Source organism: Hordeum vulgare, chromosome 4H (genome assembly GCF_904849725.1).
Source record: "Hordeum vulgare subsp. vulgare chromosome 4H, MorexV3_pseudomolecules_assembly, whole genome shotgun sequence".
Taxonomy (NCBI): Eukaryota; Viridiplantae; Streptophyta; class Magnoliopsida; order Poales; family Poaceae; genus Hordeum; species Hordeum vulgare.
The window spans coordinates 5975878-5992344 of NC_058521.1; the positions used below are offsets into that span (position 1 = coordinate 5975878).

The 16467-nt window shown below is 46.3% G+C and overlaps 2 protein-coding genes across 2 annotated transcripts; one reads left to right on the forward strand and one right to left on the reverse strand.

Moving 5' to 3' along the window:
* The first annotated feature begins 278 nt into the window (after nt 1–278).
* LOC123447007 (ARF guanine-nucleotide exchange factor GNOM) lies at nt 279–6170 on the forward strand. Its single transcript, XM_045123560.1, has 2 exons — nt 279–1255; nt 2377–6170. The coding sequence occupies exons 1-2, from the start codon at nt 539–541 to the stop codon at nt 5887–5889; spliced, it is 4230 nt and encodes a 1409-aa protein (XP_044979495.1). The 5' UTR covers nt 279–538; the 3' UTR covers nt 5890–6170.
* Nucleotides 6171–6634: 464 nt separating this feature from the next.
* On the reverse strand, nt 6635–11085 carry LOC123447008 (differentially expressed in FDCP 6 homolog). Its single transcript, XM_045123561.1, has 10 exons — nt 10818–11085; nt 10614–10718; nt 10047–10108; nt 9875–9958; nt 9757–9788; nt 9588–9669; nt 8818–9049; nt 7882–8109; nt 7416–7708; nt 6635–7277 (listed from the first exon to the last, which is right to left on the reverse strand). Exons 1-10 carry the CDS (start codon nt 10839–10841, stop codon nt 6917–6919), a joined length of 1503 nt encoding a protein of 500 aa, XP_044979496.1. The 5' UTR covers nt 10842–11085; the 3' UTR covers nt 6635–6916.
* Nucleotides 11086–16467: the final 5382 nt, after the last annotated feature.

The following is a 16467-nucleotide window of genomic DNA, read 5'->3' on the forward strand; positions in this document are numbered from 1 at the left end:
TTGATTTCTCAACAAAATAGGATATGACTGACTACATTAGTTAGTTAACTTATTATTTTAATAAATTAAAAATGATTATAAAAAAATTAAAAGCTATGATACGCCATTGACATACGGTATAAAAAACTCTTTTTTTCTTTGTGATTGGCGAGGCGGCAGCGGATTTCCATCGTGACCGCATTTCGCTCCCTGGTTCTGTCCGACGCGCAACGACGACTCGACTCGGCTCGCCGGTTTCGTTTGTGTTGTTCACCCACCAGCACCAGCGGAAGGAAGGAAGTCCGTCCCCAGTCCACCCCGCCAGCTCTGCTTCCCTTCCCCGACGCATCGTCGGCACGGCGGAAAAATTAAAGCGGACACGAGGAGGGGAAAAAAGCAGGCTTGCACGCACGCACGCACGAACTCCCACTCCCCTCCCCGCCGTCTCTCCCCCCCCCCCGAGCTGCCGCTCGCCGGATCTCCGCCCCAGATCCACCCCCCATGCCGCCCCCCGCCCCAAGACCCAGACCCAGCTAGCCCGCCCTTGACTGCTACCCAAATGGGCCGCCCCAGGCCGCTCAACTCGGGCGGCATCGACCCCATCGCCGAGGAGTCGCCGCCGCACCACGCCCTTCCCCACGACGCCGACCCGGCGGCCCTGGCCTGCGCGATCTCCGCGCAGGCCAGCGCCGTGCTAGCCGTCATGCGCCGGGGCCTCCGCCACCCGCGCGCCGCGGCCGCCGACGACGCGGCGGCCGACCACCCGCTCGTCGCCTCCCTCAAGTCCCTGCGCCGCCTCGCCTTCTCCTCCCCCCACCACTCGCTCCCGGCCGCCGCGCTGCGGCCCTTCCTCGACGCGGTGCGGTCCGAGGACGCCGGCGCCGAGGCCACCTCGGCCTCCCTCGCCGCGCTGCACGAGGTCATGTCCCGCGCGGCCCCCGCCCTCCCGGGCCCCGCGCTGCGCGAGGTCGTCGACGCCGTCGCCTGCTGCCGCTTCGAGGCCGGCGCCGAGCCCGCCGCCGAGGAGGACGTCCTCGTGCGCATGCTGCACGCGCTCCTCGCCTGCCTCCGCGCCCCCGCCGCCCCCGCGCTCGGCGACCAGCACGTCCTCACCGCCGTCAACACCTGCTTCCGCGTCGTCCACCAGGCCGCCGCCAAGGGCGACCTCCTGCAGCGCTTCTCCCGACACGCCATGCACGAGCTCGTCCGCCTCGTCTTCGCCCGCCTCCCGCACATAGGCGCCGGCGATGCGCACGACGCCGCTGTCAAACCAGAGGTATGCTGTAAGTTCTTTGTAATGCCAGCTTCTGCTTTCGCCATTATTAGTTTGTTACCAGCCATCCATCGAGTCAACACCGCACCTCACTCTTAAACCTAGAACAAAAATTACGATATTTCATTTTGCTGTAACCAAGAATGCAGCAGCATTGCACACAGTAAATGCTACTATGAATCACAATATCACAATTATTGGGACAGATGGATTGAACCTAACTGATTATGCTGCACTGGTCCCGATCAACTCATCGAGTGAGAATGTGAGATAACAGATAAGGTGGAACTCAATTGGGTAGCAGAAGGTGATTGTTTTCCCTACCGTTTGAACTAAATGATGCACAAAAAAACTAATCCCATAATGTTATTGCGTATGCGAACACTGCAATCGATGGTTGAGCCCTCCAGAGTTGTGTTTATCTTGCACCGGCATGGCCGCGCCATGGAAGACAATCTTAGGGCAGGTTTAAAACAGATAGCTTCAGCCCTTGTAAGTCCCCTATAAGTAGACAAAATATAGCTTGTTTAAATACGTGCAAGACTAGCGTGGTCAGGAAATCACAGTTGCTTGCAAACCAAACAAGAGGTCTGTTTTGCCAAAATTTTGGATGGTCAAATGGCCACAATCCAAACATAAACAAGCTACCAAATTTGTCATCGCTTTGGTCATACCAATTTTTTTGAGTTGAGGCTAGTTGAGGCTCAAACCAAGCATACCCTTTGACACAATCAGTTCATTGGAGATCCCAAAAAGTGTTGAAAAGTTTATGCCAACATTCACACAAGATCCGTCTACCACAACATGGAATTTCAGATCCATTTGCTACTATTCACCGCCAAATTTGTCATTTTGTTACTCAACCTGGGTTCAAGTTCAGAATTTTTTATTCAAATTATATGCAATCTGTAGACTGCTATCAAAAGAATTCAGAATTTAAACAAGCTTTTGGATCCCCGTATGGGCTAACACCGCAGATCACACCTGAGGTCCTGATCTTATACAAGTTTGGAATTTTGGTTAGCTTCTTGGCATTTATTTTTATATCATGTACCATTCTCATGTATTAGATGTCATTTTTGCTCCATTTGGTTACAATTGATTTCTGTGTTGTACTCGTGCAGATGGGTGGCATGGATAAGAATCATCCATTTGGTGGCGGGCAAATGGAAAATGGAAACGGAAGCTATGTGTCAGAAGCAGGTACACCTGATGAGAATTCTCCGGATGGTAGTGTCCTTGTTGTGGAGCCATATGGAATTCCTTGCATGGAGGAGATTTTCCATTTCCTATGCTCTCTCCTCAATGGTGTCGAGCTGAACGGGTATGATGAAGGTCAACCTTTGTTTGCTCTGAAGTTGATCAATTCAGCGATAGAGCTTGGTGGGTCTGCAATTGGGAGGCATCCAAAGCTGCTGTCGCTGGTCCAAGATGAGCTTTTCCGAAACCTAATGCAACTTGGCTTATCGATAAGCCCGCTTACTCTTTCAGTGGTGTGCAGCATCGTGTTGAATCTTTACCATCACCTTCGTAATGAGCTCAAGATGCAGCTTGAGGCCTTCTTTTGTTGCATAATTCTAAGGCTCGCACAGCCCCGATTTGGAGCAACATATCATCAGCAGGAGGTTGCAATGGAAGCTCTTGTAGACTTCTGTCGGCAGAAGAATTTTATGGTGGAGATGTACGCCAATCTTGACTGTGACATAACATGCAGGAATGTGTTTGAGGAGCTTGCAAATCTTCTATCAAAGAGTGCATTTCCTATTAACTGCCCCTTGTCTTCTATGCACATTCTTGCTCTGGAAGGCTTGATTGCTGTGATTCAGGGAATGGCTGATCGGATTGGGAATGAAACCTCTGGCCCTGAACTAAGGTCTGTGGAACTTGATGAATATGCTCCATTCTGGACGGTTAAGTGCGAGAATTTTTCGGATCCTCAGCATTGGGTGAAATTTGTCCGCCAAAGGAAGTATGTCAAGAGGAGGCTAATGATTGGTGCTGATCACTTCAACAGGGACCCGAAGAAAGGTCTGGAGTTCCTTCAAGGCAATCATCTGTTGCCCGAGAAGCTTGATCCGCAGAGCGTGGCTTGTTTTTTCCGCTACACAGCTGGTCTGGATAAGAATCTCGTAGGAGACTTTCTCGGCAATCATGACGAGTTTTGTGTTCAGGTGCTTCATGAGTTTGCTCAGACCTTTGACTTCCAGGAGATGAACTTGGATACAGCTCTGAGGTTATTTTTGGAGACATTCCGACTACCTGGAGAATCTCAGAAGATACAGAGGGTTCTTGAGGCCTTTTCAGATAGATACTATGAGCAGGCTCCGCAAGCTTTTGCAAATAAGGATACTGCTTTGCTGCTGTCTTACTCAATTATAATGCTGAACACTGATCAGCATAACATGCAGGTGAAGAAGAAGATGACTGAGGAGGACTTCATAAAAAACAACAGGAACATAAATGGGGGTAGTGACCTCCCACGTGAGATGTTGTCTGAGCTATACCATGCTATCTGCCGAAATGAGATTAAGACCACGCCCGAGCAGAGCATGGGATATTTGGAAATGTCTCCCAGCCGTTGGATAGATCTAATGCGGAAGTCCAAGTCAACGCCCCAGTATATCGTTGGTGATTCTCAGCCTTTCCTCGACCACGATATGTTTGCCATCATGTCTGGCCCTACTATTGCTGCCATTGCAGTGGTATTTGATCATTCGGAACATGAAGAAGTTTTGTTGACCTGTGTGGATGGCTTCTTGGGCATTGCAAAGATCTCAGCATTTCATCATCTTGAAGACGTTTTGGATGATCTTGTTGTTTCTCTCTGCAAATTCACCACTCTTTTGAATACCTCTTTGGTCGAGGAACCAGTCACTGCCTTTGGAGATGACCTGAAGGCTAGATTGGCAACTGAGACATTGTTTATCATAGCTAATAAATATGGGCATTACATACGTACTGGCTGGAGGAATGTACTGGATTGCATCCTGAGACTGCATAAGCTAGGGCTTCTTCCTGCCCGTGTTGCTAGTGATGCAGCTGATGATTCAGAAGTTTCTGCTGAAACTGTCCAAGGAAAGCCTGTTCCTAGCTCAATCTCCACATCTCACATTCCAGTGATGGGCACCCCTCGGAAATCCTCTGGACTCATGGGAAGATTTAGTCAGCTACTCTCTCTTGACAGTGAGGAACCAAGATCACAACCAACTGAGCAGCAACTTGCTGCCCACCAGAGGACTCTTCAGACAATCCAGAAGTGCCGCATTGATAGTATATTTACAGAGAGCAAAGTTTTGCAACCTGATTCACTGTTGCAGCTTGCCAGGGCACTGATATGGGCTGCAGGGCGGCCTCAAAAGGTTGCTAGCTCGCCAGATGACGAAGACACAGCAGTATTCTGCTTGGAACTTCTCATTGCCATCACTCTTAACAATCGAGATCGAATTGTGCTCCTCTGGCAAGGCGTATATGAGCATATTGCCAACATAGTTCAGTCCACGGTCATGCCATGCGCCCTTGTGGAGAAAGCTATTTTTGGACTTCTGCGGATATGCCAGAGGTTACTTCCATACAAAGAGAACCTTGCTGACGACTTGCTGAGGTCATTGCAATTAGTTCTCAAGCTGGATGCACGTGTAGCAGATGCATACTGTGAGAACATTACGCAAGAGGTTGCACGGCTTGTCAAAGCAAATGCGGGACACATAAAATCACAGATGGGCTGGAGAACTGTAGTGTTGCTGCTCTCCATTACAGCTCGCCACCCAGATGCTTCAGGAGTAGGCTTTGAGGCTATCATGTTTATCATGTCAGAGGGTCACCTCTCAAAATCAAATTACGCCTTCTGCATTGAAGCGTCGAGACAGTTTGCCGAGTCCAGGGTTGGTCTAACAGACAGGTCCATCCGCGCCCTGGATTTGATGGCCGATTCGGTCACTAATCTTGCCCGGTGGTCGCAAGATACAAAAGAGCCAGGCGAAGAAGCTGATAGAGGGATGGAAGCAATCAGGGAGATGTGGCTCAAACTGCTGCAAGCGCTGAAAAAACTGAGCTTGGACCAGAGAGAGGAGGTGCGAAACCACGCATTGGTTTCACTCCAGCGATGCCTAACAGCGACCGAAGGGATATGTCTCCAGCCCACCACATGGTCACACGCTTTTGATCACATCATATTCGCGTTGCTGGACGACTTGCTGGAAATCGCCCAAAACCACTCACAGAAAGACCACAGGAACATGGAAGGATCCCTCGTGCTCGCCGTGAAACTGGTAGCAAAGGCCTACCTTCAGCTGTTACCAGACCTCTTCGGGCTGAGCAGCTTCTGCAAGCTGTGGCTGGGGGTCCTCAGCAGGATGGAGAAGTGCATCAAGACCAAGGTCCGTGGCAAGCGCAGCGACAAGCTTCAGGAGCTGATCCCGGACCTTCTAAGAAACATCCTGGTCGCGATGAAGGGCAGGGGTATCCTCGCCAAGAGGAGCACGATAGGGGGCGACAGCCTGTGGGAGCTGACCTGGCTCCACGTGAACAACATCTCGACGGGCCTGCAATCGGAGGTCTTCCCGACCCAGGAGTATGAGCCGCCGAGCAATGCCGGTAGCCCGAGAGGGGGGCTGAACGACGTCGAGGCTAAGAACTAGAAGTTCGGGGGACTGTCCGGCTTATTTGCTAATCCATTGAAGCGTAAGGTTTTGATTTTGTGACCGCATTTCGCCGCCTCCGCCATTGTATGTATTTATTTCTGTCTGAGTTGCTGTTGTTGTGTAAAACTGTGGCAGCAATGTGAGCAGATTGACATGTTCGTGCTGCTGACTTGAGTGGCTGTGATGCACGTATGACGTATCAGCACTAGAAATGCTGTTGTTTTGCAGAAAGTTCAAGTTTGTGTGCTGGTTTTGTATAAATTTGGCTCCTTTTCTAATTAGGGTTCGTTTGGAAGATATGCTTTTTGCACCGGTTCTGCAGGAAATCTGTTCTATTGCAAATTCTTATACTCCCTTCGTCTGGAGTTACTTGTTGAGGAAATGTGGATGTATCTAAATGTATTTTAGTTGCAGATACATTCATTTTTATCCATTTCTACGACAAGTAATTCTGGATGGAGTACATGTTATTCATTTTCAAAACATCTTGGAAATCGATTTCAGCTTAGACCTCGTTTTTTTTCTTTGCGCGCATGTTGTAACCAGGGCACAAACATTTTGTACGCAATCACCATGTGATTAATATTTGCTGGCAATCGAATTGGCACACATTTTCTTGAGCTGGAATCAGTACATATTGGTTTACCAACAAAAATATGATTTTATTTGTCAAGCCAATAAGACTGATAGTTGAGGCGGTTTTCAAGGGAAAACAGTGAGAAAAATGGTATCAATTCTATGATTTCCCTTCCAATTGAGTTATCATCACATTTGTTGAATCATGAACATAGTTCGAATCAATGGCAAAAGGAGATGACGTTAATAATTTACAATCACACGACAAACCGCTATCATCTTTTATTGAGTTGCATACTTAAATACAACGGACACACAACCCGGAAGCAGCACAAAAAAAAAAGAAAATAAAAACACAAAAGTAATTCTCGAGAGGATTCAAATCCTTGTCAGTCTCCTCAATAATCACAAGCCATCCAAGAAAGCAACTTCACAGCCCCAAAGGCCTTCAGGGATGTGTTGCCCCTCCCTGCATATGATCATTGGCCGGTGGCGGGTTCACCACAGGGATATCCAGGCTGCTGCCTTCCGCCTCCGGGGAGACCTCGCGCACGTCAGCAATCAGCGCCTCCGACTGCTGGAAGCCGCCCCACACCGGGTCGCCGATGGGGCGGATGTCCACCCCATCCACGGCCAGCTGGACCTCCGTGCTCTCGCTGGAGACCAGGACCGATCTCGAATCACTCACGCACGCCTTGTCCACGTCGTCGTCCGATGCGTCGACGTGCTTCGTCAGCGGAGGGGAGTTGTCGGCGCCGGAGCATGACTCGGATCTCTCCTCACATACTTGCTTCGTGCTGCTTTGTTCTCTGCATCAGTATGGTTTTATCTTTTAGTCATCACTGGTAATGCATGATGTAGATTCATGTCGATATATACAAAGTCTATATGCTATGCAGATTTCATCTTGATCTTGTGTGCCGAAGGAATGAAACAGAGACACAAACCTCTGCACTTGTGATTGGAGAACACCAATAAGGGCTAGAAGTTCCTCTTTTTCTTTCTCAGCAGCATGCAAATTTTCAACGGCTTCCTTTATCCGAACCGTGGCATCCGCTTCAGTCACCCTTACCTTCTCCTCTGCTCGGGCAATTGCTGCTTCCTGTATCACTGCTTGCTCTCTAGCCTTTCCTAGTTCAGTGCGCCACATATATGCTTCCTGAAATGCGGCGTCTCTTTCCTTCAGCAACTGGTCGTTCTCTTTGCTCAGGCTAATTACCTTCTCTTCAGATTGTCGTAGCTGCCATACATCCATTGACCATATTTAGCATTTGAGTTCAGAGCACTTAAATCTTCCAAAATATCACCTCTGTTCTTAAATACAAGACGTTTTTGCAGTTCAATTCGAACTGCAAAAATGTCTTAAATTTAGGAACAGAGGTAGTAGTAAGCAATACAGAACATAATATTGACCTTAAGCATGGATTGTTCCATTTGTGTTTCCATAGCTTTTTTCAGGCGCTCAATCTCTGAGCATAAAAGCCGTCTCTGTTCATCTATTGTATGAGCTGCGGATGCTGCTGCTTCTGCAGCCTCTGCTGTCTCTGTTAACTTGTCTGCTATTTCCTGGATTGTAGCGTCACGAGCACGGATGTCCTTAGCCAAATGCTGCAACTCCTCATCTTTCACTCGGAGAGTCTCCTGGGAAACATTAACACAGTACACAAAGAATTGACCAAATCAATTGGCATGTATACAACAAGGATACCAAATCATGTAGCTACCATTACACCACCATACAACTTAGTGCCCAAAGATGTAATCATTTAACAGAATTAGACATGGTAATCAAGGTTCAAGAAATTATGCTGATCAGTATAAAGTTGGAACGATGACATGCTAGCCACAAAACAAAAGGTCGAAATTGCATACAATAAGCAAGGAGTATTATGTCCTAGCAATGAATTCCCCAAGTTTATTAAAAATATGTCAGTTTGGTCTAAGACAAGCGAGCTAATATTAAGAATGGCAGGGATGACGAATTTGTATTTTTTATGAAAATTAGTACAATATAAGGAAACCAATAGAGAGAACAGTTTGACCATGGTTTGCAATGGCCTGTATGATGATATTCGTGATTAAGTGCGGGTGTGAATAATGAATTGTTTTTCATCGATAAGTGGACCGTACGTATGTACATTGTGTGACAATAAAATAAAATGCTTATTAGGAGTACAATATAAACATATTCGAAAATAAAGCAATATATACTCATGAGTCAAGACAACTCAACAATGAATCATGCTGGAAAATTTTGTTTGAATGGTCACACCAGCTACAGTTAATAACAATATGAAGCAAGAGATCCAGATAAAAGATTTATCTATCTAGGCTGAGATGAATGCATACCTTCATGATAGTTAAATCATCAAGTTGACCCGCATTCGAATTATTTGTACCCAACCCAAGAGCTGCCCTCATTGAAACCTTCAGTGCTGCGTCTATCTCCTTCATTGCCTCCAAAGCAGTTGCATTAGCATTAGCAACTGCAGTAGCAACTGTGCCTAATGTAGAAGGAGAGCCATTCCCAGCTAAAGAATTTACTGCCTCTTTATGCGCTTGTAGTACTAACTGAGTGGCACTGTCAATTAAAGATTTTATCAGTACCAAATAGTTGAACAACTGTATGTACTAGTACAAATTTAGTTAACTAAGGAAACGAGATCATAGCATAGCCCGGCAATGTACCAACTAGTTGGTCCAAGACTCCTAAAGTTAAAAGCAGTTCAGGGCAACATATAATTTTTTGGTTCCATTCAAAAGCCTTATCTTCTACAGTAGTTATACTTTACTGGAATACAGAATTAAGAGGTGCATATATAATGCAAAAAATGCAAACTCTGATAATGAGCTGTGCAATGGATCTAACACATCGTTTAAATCTACACAATGGGAGTGCAAGCTTCTGCTGGGATAGTGACACAGTGGCACTGTTAGCATCTTGTGTCAAATAGGCAATAATTATTACATCGATTGAATGGCTCAAATTATATAGCTTCTGTGTTTGGGCTGAGTTGAGCATTTGCACTAGATATTATACTGAAGAAGCATAACATAAATTTGCATGCCGGTGCAGAACATTTAACAATGTGTTACAGGTAATGGATCAGAAAACTTACTGCAATGTAGACACCCAAGCTTTGGCAGCACCAGGAGTTTCAGCGCAAAGAAAGTAATCCTTTTTCTGAGGAGTTCCAATGTCTACTATAGTAAAGGAATACTAAAAACTACAAGGATATACTCAGGTATAAAAAGGAACTTAAAGCTCATCAGACGTATAAAGGATACAGAAACAGCATCCGTCATACTTTGGCATGCCACTGTAAGAATTGAAGTGGTATTATACAACCTTCAAATTTAAAAAGAATATACCAACAAAAAGTTTATGTTCAGGGACCAATCTTACTGAAAATTTACAGGAGACAAAGTAATGGTGCTTGAAGCATCAAACAGAATGGCTCCCTTAACGGCAGTTTCATTCCTCCGAAGTCTGGAAAAAGAAAAACACGATAGATAAGGAGATGGCTGTGGAAATGTTCTTTGGCATTCTCAGTTAGAAAACACAAGGTGTTCCGTACTTGTATTCCATCTTGCCAGATGTTGGGTCCAATATTATCCATCTTTCGTTCCATTTACGTAGCTGTTTGAAAGAAGATAATATCAGTTCAAAAGTGAAATTAGTAGAAGCCATTCACAAGTAAAAAAGGTAATCAGCAGAAAACTATGTTCACCAGGATCCTCTTGGACTCATTTGGAAACAGTTATTCAGAGCCTGGCTATCTAGTCCAACATCTAGTATTATCAATAGCTAGCATCTTTCTCAGTTTTAACCAGTTAACACATGGAGCAAGATCCACTTTGCTTTCCCTTTCTCTCCTTGCTCGAATTGAATACAAGAACATAACATACTGATTCGCGCATAAGGACACAGAGCAATGCGGCACTCCTAGCTGCTACTCATCGAATTTCATATGATACCCAGTACATCGATCAAATCATATCAGGAAATCAAATAGAAAAGCGCAGAATTGAGACACTAAACCTAAGTTTTCGACGGCTACACCCCTCACTAGTTCAAATCTATCACCAAAATCGAATATTTACACGCCTAACAAATAAACCCCAGAGATGAGCGCCGGCCATACCGTCTCAGATCGCTTCAGCAGGGGCCCCTGCAGCAGGTACCTCCCGGATCCCGACGAGAGCTGCCGCTTCACCTTCTCCAGGCTGCTCTCCGTGTCCCTGACCCTCTGCAGAATTCCCCACCCCCGAGCAAATCGTCAGAGGAGACACCAAAGTCGGGAAATTTCAGAGACATGTGGACCGGGGCGAGAGGGCGGCGCACGTACCGGGGAGCTGCCGTTGGTGGACATGGCGGGGGCGGGGGCGGCGGGGCCGGGGCCGGGGCTAGGGTTTTGGGGGCGGAGGGGAGGCTGGAGGCGACGGCGACGGCGAGGGGGCCGGTAGGTGGCGGTGGAGGGTCGACCGGCCGGTGGGGGCGTCCAGATCGATGGAAATTTCGGTGCCGGAAATGCTTCTGGTACGCTGCCACAAGCTACCCGCGAGCTGTGCTGGCCCCATGTCGCGTGGGCCCGCCGGAACAGCTTCTTGGTTTGTGGGGCACGGCAGGACTGTGATGTCTTGTGTGCTGGAGAAATGATTTTGCTAATGGACATGTTAGATTTTAAGCTCAAGCACAAATTCATTCGCAAGGTTCGGAAAAAAAAACTCTATGATAAACAGTATCAATCAATAAACGTAACTACTTCATCTGTTCCAAAATAAGTATAGTTAATCTAGTAGAAAATCTATACTAATTTAGTACTAAATCTGAGACACTTATTTTGAGACGGAGGAAGTATTTTATAACTCAACTAATAATTGCCCGTGCATTGCAACGGAAGCATAGACATTCTATTCCTTCTATACCTAAATACTTCTCTACCACGGGTGTGGTAAAGCGGCCTTCCCCAAGCAGCGAACTAAGACGACAGTTTTTCATAAGCCTAACTAGTGAAAATAAAAACAAGAAACGAAAAGATTTAATTGCAAGATCTAAAGATATACCTTCAAGCACTCACCTCCCCGGCAACGGCGCTAGAAATAGCTTGATGTCTACGCACGCTTCTATTCTTGTAGACTATGTTGGGCCTCCAAGCGCAGAGGTTTGTAGGACAACAACAATTTCCCTTAAGTGGATGACCTAAGGTTTATCGAACTTAGGGAAGTAGAGGTTGAAGATGGCCTCTCTCAAGCAATCCTGCAATTAAGAAACAAGAAGTCTCTTGTGTCCCCAACACACCTAATACAATGGTAAATTGTATAGGTGCACTAGTTCAGCGAAGAGATGGTAAAATATGGGTGATAGGTGTGGCAAAGCAAGGTAATATAATTCTGTAATAAAAATTACAGCAAGGTAGCAAGTGACAAAAGTGAGCATAAACGGTGTAACAATGGTGAGAAACAAGGCCTAGGCTTCCTACTTTCACTAGTGGCAACTCCCAACAACATTAACATGGTCTAATCACATTATAATTCCACTAAAACATGCAATGGAGACGTACTCGGAGGTCATTCCTTTGTGATCAAGAGAGGACGAGAATTATGTAGGGCTACAAAATCACACCTCAAGTTCGTAGTTCTCATCTATGGATTTCCCAATGTCACCGCGGCCATCCAAAGAGAGTACCACAATCACCACAACGTATCTCAAGGATAGTCAAAGACAAGCACCAAGAGACTCTCAATCTTCAATCAATTCACAAAAGAGGAAATCACTCATGAAAATATTCTTCTAATCCATGTCCAATAGACCGCTGTCACCATGGTCTCGGGGATTATACTAGATAAGATCAAGTGAGTACATCAATCCAATACATAGAAGAAGGGGAAACATCATGGGGTCACCCTAGATTAACATAGCCTATGATCACAATCAAGATCACATCATGGGAGAGAGAATTAACCACATAGCTACTGTAGAAGACCTCAGCCCCAAGGAGGAACTGCTCCCGCTTCATGGAGGGAGGAAGGAACGTCGATGGAGATGAATCCGGGGGCACTTCCCCGTCCCGACAGGGTTTCGACATCAGAATTCTGGTCCCCTGAAACTTGTTGGCGATGGCGGTGGAGATCGGAATTGCTTCTTGAGAAAAGGGTTCCGGAATCAGGGTTTCCTCCACGAGGGTTAAAATAGGAGCCAAGGTAGGGCACCAGAGGAGGTGGGCCCCACCCAGGCGGCCTCCCTACGTGGCCAGGGGGAGGCCGCGCAACCAGTGCGCCTGGAGGCCTGGTGGCCCCCCTCTGGCCCTCCTTCGGTCGTCTGGAGTCTTCTGGAATGCCAATTTTTTATATATTTTTTGTGGAATTTTTCGGGCATTGTAAATATGGTTATAAACCTGCAATTCACACACATCAGCACACATAAACCGGTACTGGATGCACTGAGTTAGTAGGTTAGTCCAAATATGTTGAAAAAGGTATAAAAGTGTACAAAACACATACCAATATCATCCAAAACTTGCATGGAGCAAGCAGGAATTATAGATACGTTTGGGACGTATCACCCTCCATGATGCGTGAGTAGTTTACCACAGACCTATGGGTTCGTAGTTAGTATCTAGATTGAAAAGGACGTGGATGTCGCCTAGAGGGGGGGGTGAATAGGCGCTTTTAAAATAGTTAAGGTTTAGGCTTGAACAACTGCGGAATAAAACTAACGATTAATATGTCAAGCACAAAACCTACAAACAACTAGGCTTACCTATGTGCACCAACAACTTATGCTAAGCAAGATAAACAACTAAGTGATAGCAAGATATATTACAATAAACAATATGTCTATCACAAAGTAAAGTGCATAAGTAAAGGGTTCGGGTAAGAGATAACCGAGGCACGGGGAGACGATGATGTATCCCGAAGTTCACACCCTTGCGGATGCTAATCTCCGTTAGAGCGGTGTGGAGGCACAATGCTCCCCAAGATGCCACTAAGGCCACCGTAATCTCCTCACGCCCTCGCACAATGCAAGATGCCGTGATTCCACTAAGGGACCCTTGAGGGCGGTCACCGAACCCGTACAAATGGCAACCCTTGGGGGCGGTCACCGAACCCGTACAAATGGCAACCCTTGGGGGCGGTCACCGAACCCGTACACGTGGCAACCCTTGGGGGCGGTTACCGGTACCCGTACAAATTGCTCGGGGCAATCTCCACAACCTTATTGGAGACCCCGACGCTTCCCGGAGCTTCACACCACAATGATTGAGCTCCGAGACACCACCAAGCTTCTAGGACGCCAAAGCATCCACGAAGAACAATATCAAGGGTACTAAGTACCGAAGGTAGTAAGCTTCTCAACTTCTCACTTCCACGTATCACCGTGGAGAACTCAAACCGATGCAACTAATGCAATGGCAAGAACACACGAAGTGGTCAAGTCCCTCACACTCAAATCCCTCCACAACAACAAAAGCTATGGAGAAATATGAGAGGAAGAACAAGGAGCTCACAAAGAACTCCAAGATCAAGATCCAAGGGGTTCCCCTCACATAGAGGAGAAAGTGATTGGTGGAGATGTGGATCTAGATCTCCTCTCTCTTTTCCCTCAAGAACAAGCAAGAATCATTGGAGGGATAGAGAGTAATCAAGCTCTAAGAATGTCAACAATGGAGATAGAACAAGAGCTCAACAGATAGATTGGGCAAGGGGGAAGAAGACCCCCTTTATATAGTGGGGGGAAGAATCAGACCGTTACCCCCACTCTCTGCCCGAGCTCCAGCGGTACTACCGCTGGCTGCAGCGGTACTACCGCTGGCACCCCAGCGGTACTCCAGCGGTACTACCGCCAGCTAGCGGTACTACCGCTAGCTGCAGCGGTACTACCGCTGGCACTCCAGCGGTACTACCGCTGGCCCCAGCGGTACTACCGCTGGGCCCTTGGTAGTGCAAAGGCACTACCACCGCCACGAAAGTCTTCGCAAAAAGGTCCGTCCACGAACAACCGCTAGGCAGGCGGTACTAAGCTCCTGGGGCGGTACTACCGCTGACCAGGGGCGGTACTACCGCGAGCCAGCGGTACTACCGCTAGGGCCAGCGGTACTACCACCAACTCTAGCGGTACTACCGCCAACTCTAGCGGTACTACCGCTAGGTCGAGCGGTACTACCGCTCGCCACTGAAACAGCCATAACTTTCGCATACGAGCTCCGAATCGAGCAAACCCAAGCTTGTTGGATTCAGGACGACAAGGGCTATCCAAACAGCGACTGGAAATCTTAAGACCATGCGGTTATGAATATGCCAAAGATATAGAGATGTGAGATCTCTATGAATGAAGAACCGGCAAAAACTCCAACATCGAAAACATCATAGTAGATGCATATGGACTCCGTTTTCGATGAACTCGAGCTTTTCATGAAGATGACCATAAGCTCTAAAACTCACAAAGAGAAACACCAACTAAGAACCAAGAAGTATGATGCAAGGATGCAAATGGTTTGAGCTCTCAACGAACGATACGATCAAGCTACTCACTTGAGAGCCCCCCTTGATAGAACAACAATCTATCCTAACCAGAAGACCTATCAAGGGCAAACCTATACCTTGCACCTCATCCTCTTGAGCTAGATGATGATGATCTTGGCTTCCTCAAGATGGACCACCTTTCTTGATTGTGTTGGCTTGATGAATACTAGTTGATTGCTCCCCCATACTCACTATGGGTGAGCCACTCTTCAGCATATCTTCACAAGTCCATTGCCACCATAATGGACGGCAAGCTTCAAGCATGCTATCTTCGTGCTGATCCACTTGAACTTGCACGTCGCAATCTTGATGACGATCACAACTTGACGTCATACTCCATGGGTTGTATGAGATCTTCCCTTTGACGCAAGCTCATGGAAACACACCTAACCCCCACATAGAACTCTCACGAAGACCATGGGTTAGTACACAAACACGTAATGGACAATGCTTACCATACCATGGGATCACTTGATCCCTCTCGGTACATCTTGTACGCTTTGTGTGTTGATCATCTTGATTTACTCTTTGTCTGAGATCTTGATCAACCATGCGTCTCTATGACCATTTTTTGGATAATACCTTGAATACCATCTTGGTCATCATATAAACTCCTTGAACCCAACAGATGGACTTCAAGAAGTGCCTATGGACAAATCCTATAAATGTAACTTAAGGCAACCATTAGTCCATAGGAATTGTCATCAAGTACCAAAACCACATATGGAGATATATGCTCAATATATGCTCCAACATAGATGGCTTATTCTTTCTTTTTCATCTTCAATACAATGCTATCCTTGATGTTCTAAGATATGTATTTAATGTAACTCTTTTGTTGTGTGTTTGTTGAGATCCGATGAATTGTGAGTTTATGATTTGATATATATATCCATGAATATTATTTGAGTATTCTTTGAACACTTGTATGCACGATTGTTATAGCCTCGTATTTCTTCTCCGATTGATTGGTTTGGTTTGTCAAACTAGCTAGACTGATTTATCTTGCCATGGGAAGAGCTGCTTTGTGATGGATCCGATCTTGCGATGCTCAATCTCAGTGACAGACAGAGACATGACACACATGTATCGTTGCTATTAAGGGTAACAAGATGGGGTTTATTCATACGTGAGTTTATCTTGTCTACATCATGTCAGCATTCTTAATGCATTACTCCATTTTCCCATGAACTTAATACACTAGATGAATGCTACATAGCGGTCGATGTGTGGAGTAATAGTAGTAGATATAGGCAGGCGTAGGTCTACTAATATTTTACGTGATGCCTATATACATGATCATTTCCTTGGATATCGTCATGATTATTCGCTTTTCTATCAATTGCCTAACAGTAATTTGTTTACCCACTGTATGCTATTTTCTCGACAGAAACCTCTAATGAAAACTATGGGCCCCGGGTCTATTTTCTAACATATATTAAAATCAAACATTCGTTGCTGCAATTTTTCTTT

Excerpts from the sequence above, each read along its gene's own strand:
- LOC123447007 (XM_045123560.1), top strand. The coding sequence starts at position 539 with ATGGGCCGCCCCAGGCCGCTCAACTCGGGCGGCATCGACCCCATCGCC. Across the intron at positions 1,256-2,376 it reads ACGCCGCTGTCAAACCAGAG|ATGGGTGGCATGGATAAGAA; the intron begins GTATGCTGTAAG and ends GTACTCGTGCAG.
- LOC123447008 (XM_045123561.1), bottom strand. The coding sequence starts at position 10,841 with ATGTCCACCAACGGCAGCTCCCCG. Across the intron at positions 9,959-10,046 it reads TCTGGCAAGATGGAATACAA|ACTTCGGAGGAATGAAACTG; the intron begins GTACGGAACACC and ends TTCTTTTTCCAG. Across the intron at positions 8,110-8,817 it reads ATGATTTAACTATCATGAAG|GAGACTCTCCGAGTGAAAGA; the intron begins GTATGCATTCAT and ends AATGTTTCCCAG.